Below are 7,865 nucleotides of genomic sequence, written 5' to 3'. Positions count from 1 at the left end.
GGGGATACCTTGGCACTGCCCACTGGGCATGGGGCAGTGCCAAGGGGGTGGAGCCTATTGGGGACGCGGCCTATGGGCGATCAGTGGAGATGGGGGGCACTGGGATCCCGGTCGGGGCTGGAAGGAAGCCAGCGATCGGGGCGGCCTGGGTGGGGGTGGGTGGGGGGGAGAAGGGGGTGATGGCAGGTGGTCAGTCATGGGCGGAGTCTGCCAGGGTGAGTGATCTGCTGGGGGGTTTTCTGGGGGAGACTGCCTGCGGAGGGTGTGGGGGGACCGTCATTGCTGAGGCGGGGGGGTGGGGGGGTACTGGAGATTGGATGGTCTCGGACGGCACACAAATGGATGTGGAGCCACGATCGGACCATGGGGGGGGGGGGGTTGGGGGAGCAGCATTGCGGGGGTCCCGGGCTGGCCAGCGATTGAGCTGACAGATCAGGACCACTGCGCATGTGCAGAGGCCCACTGGTTTCAGACTCTCCAGCATGAATAAGCCCCACCCCCTAGTTTTTAATTGGTGGCCTCTGCAGTGCACAGAGTGTGGGAGATTCTGGTGTGAACTCCCACTGAAAAAAACAGCATAAATTACTCCAGTTTTCCCGTGAATTCGACACTTACAATTTTTTTCATCATTTTTTTTCATCAACTAAAGAAGTGCAATACAATTTGGAATTGGTGTTAATGCCGTAAAAATTGCACAAAGGCATTTAAAGTGAGATGAAACCAGCAAAAATTACTTTTGGGACAACATGAAGTTGAGATAAATATATTAAAAGACACTGAGATGGTATAAACTCCTAAGCTATTGCACTTTATACACACCCATCCCATGAACGTAGGGCATGTTTAGCATTGGTCATCAGTTATGTATCTGTGCAAAAATGCATCAGCCATAGAAGGACTACATGGCCTTTGAAAATATTGTTAGCTTTGCATTGTGAATGGTTATGTGTCCACAATTGTCGTTATCATCAAGGATTCTGAAATTTACATTAGGGGTCATATTCAACCATGGGATATTTGGGTTTTGCTTTTCCATAAAATGCATGTATTCAAAAGAGATATCCCCATATCTAATGTATTTCTGGGGCGTGACTTATCCAGTTTCACTTTTTGCATTTTCTGCAACTTCATCCTCCCATGCATGCTCCATTCCCCCTTCAATACATTCACTAAAAATCAATAATTTTATAATTACTTAACAGATTATATTAAGTTGCCTTACTATGAGACCTACCATTCTGTTACATTTGCCTTTTGTAATTGGATTGAATTTTTCACTCTGAATAAATTAAATCTATTTATGAATGATGTTACATGCATTACTTAGTTTTGAAAAAAATACTGTCTGTTTTATAAATTCATATACATGTCGTTTCAACCTGGTGATAACCAATATGGCAACTACTTAATCCTAAAAATACTTAGAATCATACAATACCGACAGTGCAGAAGGAGGCCATTGTGCCCATCTTCACCGACATTAATCCCACCCAGGTCCTATCCCTGTATTTACCCTACTAATCCACCTGACATCCCCCTAACATTAAGGAGCAATTTAGCATGGCCAATCAACCTAACCCCCACATTTTTGAACTATGGGAGGAAACCGGAGCACCCTGAGGAAACCCACGCAGACACGGGGAGACCGTGCAAATTCGACACAGACAGTCACCCAAGCCATAAATTGAACCTGGGTCTCTGGCTGTGAGGCAGCAGTGCTAACCAGCCCAGGACCCCCGCAATGCTAACCACTGTGCCACCCCTGTGCCTTCGTACCACCCCATCATTAAAACATAGGTTGCAATTTTTGTACAGAAAATGCAGAATGATTGAGATTGTGGATATACAGATTCTTACATCAGGTCCTCCAGGCATGCGTATTGAATAATAGGACACACAAACTATTCACCATTTAAGTTTGCTTAAGTTTCTGGACAATGAGGTATCAAGTGGCTCAGCAGCATAGGTTGTAGGTGCATTATCTCTTCTGTTTGGATTAAATATATTGCACTTCACAGGAAACAATAATATTGTGGAGCATTCTTGCGGTGGGTGAGATTGGTATTTGTCAACAATGTTAAATAAAGCTACAGCAAATGTACAGTCTGTTTTCCTCTGCTCCCATTGTTCTTCTCTGTTGCTTTCACTGGAGCATAAAATCAAGCATGCTGTAAAATGAGCTACAGATCAGGAATGGGTCTGTTTTCTATTAATGGTGAAGAGCAATTGCACCCCCAGTTTCTGAGCAGTGAGAACAATCTTCTACTCATGTGAATTCTAAAGTTGGCCTTGTATTTCTTTTCACATGCTGTTCAATCAGTGCGGAAAACCAATTCGAGAATCATTCCATGTCATGCACACTCTGTGATGATGTATTTTGTTACAACCTGTATTCGCACAATATGGGTCAGGTTCCACACGTATGCTGACACACAGCATTACCTCTCCATCACCATTACTACATTATAGAATGGTTATAACCCAGAAGGATGCAACTCGACCCATCATTTCTGTGCCAACTCTCTGCAAGAATAATTCACCCAGTGTCACTCACCTGACTTTTCCACGTATCATTGTAATTTCTTTCCTCTTGATAAAATAATTCAATTCTTATAAAAGTTAAACTTGAACCAGCCTCCAGCATACTTTCCCTTGAATTGTCCCCAAGCTGTCCGATGACAAGTCCAAAATGAAGCCAAGGATGAGTAAAACTTCTCTCCAGTTAACTAATTGGAAGGCCAAACCAATGTTTTGCTCTTGTCAGTAGCTGTGCCCACAATTTCTCATTTTATCCTCACCTCAGCTACTGAGTTATGCTAAGCTGGACATAATCCAGCTTTCAGTCCTGTACAACACTAAGTTCTGCTTCAAATTCCACAAGCAGCCCATAACCAGTATATGCTGCCATGCACGATCATCAGCTGCCAGTCCTACCTCACTCCACCACCTCTGAAACACTCAATAACACCTTTGTCATCAGCAAGTTGGACAGCCTCCTGTGCTCCAAACTCTATATGCAGAAACTTAGTCACTGCCCATATTTTAACCCCTTATATCCAGTTTACATATTGTTTGTTTGCTTGTTTCCGTCCACTAGCTTTCCATTCACAAACAAACTGACATTGCAATCCTAATCCTTGTCCGTAAACCTCTCCAAAATCTCACTCCACCCTATCTGTGTGGTTCCCTTCAGTCCTACAGCTCAGCCTGAACCGTTCCCTGTTCTAGGACATGAACAGCTTCTTTTTCCTCCATTTGACTATCGATAACAGAGCCTTCAGGTATCATGGTCCTTTTTAAGGAATTCTCTTCCAAATTGTCTCTGCTTCATCTTTCCTTGTTTCCAATGGCCTGCTCAAATATTATTTCATATACCTTTCGTGTTTGCTTGTGTCTTCTGCTTCTACTCCCAGCACTTGCTTTGAAGGAACCTGTCTATCCATCCACTGAGAAGCACTGTAGAATGTATTCCTATTTTAAAGGCGCTAATTGACTGGTGTGTTATAGATGTTGTGGAAAGTGTTTTGTTGCATTTCCACCTTTTCAACCATTGTTACGTAATGCAGATTTTGGATAACATAGCTGACTGAACTGCCTTACATAGTGTTCTGTGTTCAACTGTTCATTTTGGAATGCCATCCAGCAAAAAATATTACCTTCAAAAAACATAAACAGTCAGTGTGCTGCTGCAACCATGCCTAAACTAATGTGAAATTGTCACTTTGGTAGTGCGTGCATGAGATTCATTTAGACCCATTTTTATGTGTGTGGACAATGTGGATTGATTGTTTATTCATGCGTAACTTATTTTCCTTTATACTGAACACATACTTATCAGTGCTTTTCCTTTGTTTTTATTTTTGCAGGAGATGGAAACCCCAAAGAGAGCAGCCCCTTCATTAACAGTACAGAAGTTGAAAAAGGAAAAGAGTATGATGGGAAAAATATGGCTCTTTTTGAGGTACAGTGAGACAATTTACAACAAACATATTCCATCCATTTAGCTGAGAGAGTTCTGACACTGTTTAAGGGATCTCTGTGTCTCAGTGAGTGACAAATTAAGACTCTTAAGGAGGTGATGTAGTCAGCCATCTGCCACCTTGTTCTTGGCCACCTTGCAGGGACTATTACAATGAGTCACATGTATCTATGTGTAGGAACAGAATGTGTTCAAAGATCAGCTCATGTTCCTCTACAGTCTTTGCTCAAGATCAAGTTACGACCTTCTGCTAGTTGAGTGACTATCCCACAATATTACTAATTGCTGGTGTATCATTTGCTTATTAGCTGCAATTGAACCCCAAAATATCCTATAATGTTTTATCATAGAATCTTTACAGTGCAGAAGGAGGCCATTCAGCCCAACGTGTCTGCACCGACTCTCTGAAAGAGCATCTTACCCAGGCTCACCCCCTGCCCTCCTCCCTCATTCTCTTAATCCCATACATGGCCACTCCACATAATCTGCATACCTTTTGACTGTGGGAGGAAACCAGTGCACCTGAAGGAAACCCACACAGACATGGGGAGAATGTACAAACTCTACACAGTCACCCAAGCCTGCAATTGAAGCCAGGTCTCTAGTGATGTGAGGCAGCAGTGCTAACCACTGTACCACCGTGCCATATGAAGAGTATCAATCTCAGTTTCTTCTGTAATTCTTAGTCTGAAACTTGACCAGCTAATGCCAGTTTCAGTTAGATTCCCTAAATTTGGGAAAAGTTCCATTCGATTGGAAAATAGTGGATGTAACACCTTTATTCAATAATGGAGGGATCAGAAAGCAGGAAACTATAAGCCTTAATCGATCTTAACATCTGTCATAGAGAAGCTGTTAGAAGCTAATATTAAGATGTTATTGCAGGGCACTTAGAAAGAAAATTAAGGTAATCACGTGGAATCAAGGTGGTTTTGTACAACGGAAATCATGTTGAATCAATTTAGGAGTTCTTTGAAGAAGCAGCATGTGTTGTGGATAAAGGGGAACCAGTGGATGCACTGTACTTAGACTTGAAAGTGCCACATGAACGGTTATTGAGAAAAATAAAAGCTCATAGTGTAGGGCTTAATATATTGGCATGGATAGAAGGTTGATTAACTAACAGGATACAGAGAGTAGGCATAGATGGGTGATTTTATGATTGGCAGGGTGTAACAAGTGGTGTGCCAGAGGGACCAGTCCTGGGACCTCAACTTTTACCAATTTATATAAACAACTTGAATGAAGGGACTCAACAGTATGATTGTTAAATTTGCTGATGATACAAAGATGGGTAGGAAATCAAGTTGTGGAAATCAGGAGGGAACAAAGGGATAGAGATAAGTTAAATGAGTGGGCAAAGATCTGTCAAATGGAGTATAACGTGAGCAAATATGAAATTATTCATTTTGGCATAGGAATAAAGAAGAAGCTTATTTTCTAAATGGTGACAGATTACAGGATTCTAAGATGCAAAGGGATCTGGGAATCCTAGTGCATGAATCACAAAAAGCTTGTATGCAGGTACAGCAAGTAATTAGGAAAGCTAACAGAATGTAATTGTTTATTGTGAGAGGAATTGAATGCATGAGTAGGGAGATTATGCTTCAATTGTACTGGAAATTGATGAGCCCACATCTAGAGTACAGCATACAGTTTTGGGATCTTGGGAATGGCAGTATCTCCAATGCATCCAATGATAATTAATAAATACCTGGGTCTCCAGAGCCTTATCCTGGATCTCTGGATTACTAGTCCAGTCACAATACCACAATACCATCACCTTCCCTTAAATTAGAGTGTATTGTTCAAAGTCAAATCAAGTGCGGAAAGAGAAATGAAAATGGGAAAAAGAAATAGGATAATAGACGGAAAGGAAAACTAAGAAAAAAATCAATTTTAATCAAATCTCCAACAATAACTACCTGAAAGAATGAGTCTCCACATTCTTTAATTCTCCCTTTTCTGGATCAGGCAGTTTGATTGCAATCATTATCACTTTGTTAAAAAGATATTTAAGTTATTCATCACAAGATAGCATGCTCTTGTACATTTGATGGACAATTAATGAGAAAATGTCGCTACTTTATGAAGCTCACAGGAATGTTAAGAGTGAGATAGTGGGCAGCATTTTACATTTGTCCATCAGCAGGTTTGTACATGCAGGAGTGGCCGTATAACTTTCTGGATGGCCTTCCCACTGGGCTCTCATTCACCATGACCTCTCTTCAATTTTACAGTGTGATGGGTGAGGCCTGTGCTGCATCCCATCCCACCTATGTCCACCCCCCTCCATCCCAACCCCCAGTTGAGGCCTATTAGTGCCTAATCAATGACCACTTAAGAGCTATTTTTCACTCGGCTTCAATTTTCAGGTTGGCGGGAGGAGAATAGGGGTAGAAAATAAAGTGGGGAAATGAACCTGCTCAGGCCTCAGGCAGGAAGTGGGTGTTATAATTCGCTGTTCATTCACTGAGTGAAGGATGAATCTGGAGCCAGTCTTTCCTTGACATAAGTTTATTCACTAAACCCAGAGAACATAGGCACAGACTCCCTTTCCCTTCCCTCCACATAGGTGGAAACAGGTTCTTATATATACTTAGAAAAATGCCCTAACCTTTCCCCAGCTGCCCTCACTTACAATTAGAACATACACTTCATTGTGACAGGATTGTACCAATAACAGGGTGGAGGAGGAGGCGCCACTATCTACAGCTGCCTTTTAATATCTCCGAAATGTTTGGCTCCTTCCTCACTTGGCTTCCTCCCCCTGCAGCCTCCCCACCAACACCCCCAACCCACCACTGTCCACCATCCCTTGAATCACAGCTCACTTCTCCAAAATATTACTGCTTCCCTAGCCCCGGAACTAGAACTCTGGGAGCTACATGCAGTTCCAAAATTGTCCACCTGCAACTTCTGGCACCTCTGGGACTAGAATGCCACCAGCCAATCAGATTGACTGACAGCTCTCTGAGGCGGATTCCCCTGCACGCCCCCGACTGAGGGGCAGAAGTCCCACTTCTAGCCAATTAACACTTGTGAGAGTGTTGAACGGCAGCAGGGCAACCAGTATTGGTGGCATTGTGTTTGCTTGCCAACACCTCGGATGGTGGGAAAGTAAACTCCGTCATCCAAAAAACTTTGGTCAGTGCTTTTGGAAAGCTGAATGGTAGAAAATGTTCAGCAACTTATTTGTTACTCATGGTTTATTTCTCCTTTGCGAGAACCTGCTTACCGATTTGCACATTAATAATGGTCATTCACGCACTGTTAACTGTCAGTAAATTCTGTGCCAGTAAATATGACGTACACTATTAAAAGTAAATTTCAACAGTGATGAGAAGTGGAAATCTATGCTGGGAACTTTTCAAGAAATTCGCAAGGCGAAAAGTCAATCTTTCTAATTTTTAAAAATCTTCTTTTATTTTGGCCAAACAAAGCCAACCGCTGTTTTCACAGGAAGAGCTAAAGTGATGAATTGGGTAATGGGTAAGATGAAGGCTTTTTTTCCCCCAAGTCTCAGTCTGAAGGCTGTATATCCACTTGCTGGAATTTTCTTGCTGGTCACACTGGGATTTCACGCAGGTTTCTGTTCTCAGCACCACGGGAGCAGAGCTGGGATGTGGCAGAAGTGAAATATAGTAAAAAAAGAACAAATGTAAGAAAGGTTTCTTGAAGCAGGCTGTCACACTCCATCAGTGGGCTGTGCTCAGTTCAATTTAGTTAGCGAAAGGTGTTATTTTTAAGAAAGTTATATATTCTGTTCAAGGGACTGTCTCCATCAGTGTTTGAACAAAAGTGACTTGAAACATTGTCTGCTATAAAATATTGTTACTTTTCTGGTGTCACAGTGGCCTGCCCTTTGGGATAAATCAGCTTCTCC

At 42.3% G+C, this 7,865-nt stretch overlaps 1 protein-coding gene across 1 annotated transcript in view; it reads left to right on the top strand.

The window, feature by feature from the left end:
* Positions 1 to 2,906: 2,906 nt before the first annotated feature.
* LOC144508242 (solute carrier family 12 member 5-like) overlaps positions 2,907 to 7,865 on the top strand; it is a 312,299-nt gene continuing 307,340 nt past the window's right edge. The window contains exons 1-2 of the mRNA XM_078236057.1: positions 2,907 to 2,979; positions 3,867 to 3,961. Coding sequence (XP_078092183.1) covers positions 2,907 to 2,979; positions 3,867 to 3,961 — 168 coding nt within the window. The remainder of the gene's footprint in view (positions 2,980 to 3,866; positions 3,962 to 7,865) is intronic.

This window comes from Mustelus asterias, chromosome 20, assembly GCF_964213995.1.
Source record: "Mustelus asterias chromosome 20, sMusAst1.hap1.1, whole genome shotgun sequence".
Lineage (NCBI taxonomy): Eukaryota > Metazoa > Chordata > Chondrichthyes > Carcharhiniformes > Triakidae > Mustelus > Mustelus asterias.
The sequence above is the reverse complement of the archived record's forward strand: the minus strand, read 5'-3'. Positions and strand labels throughout refer to the sequence as shown.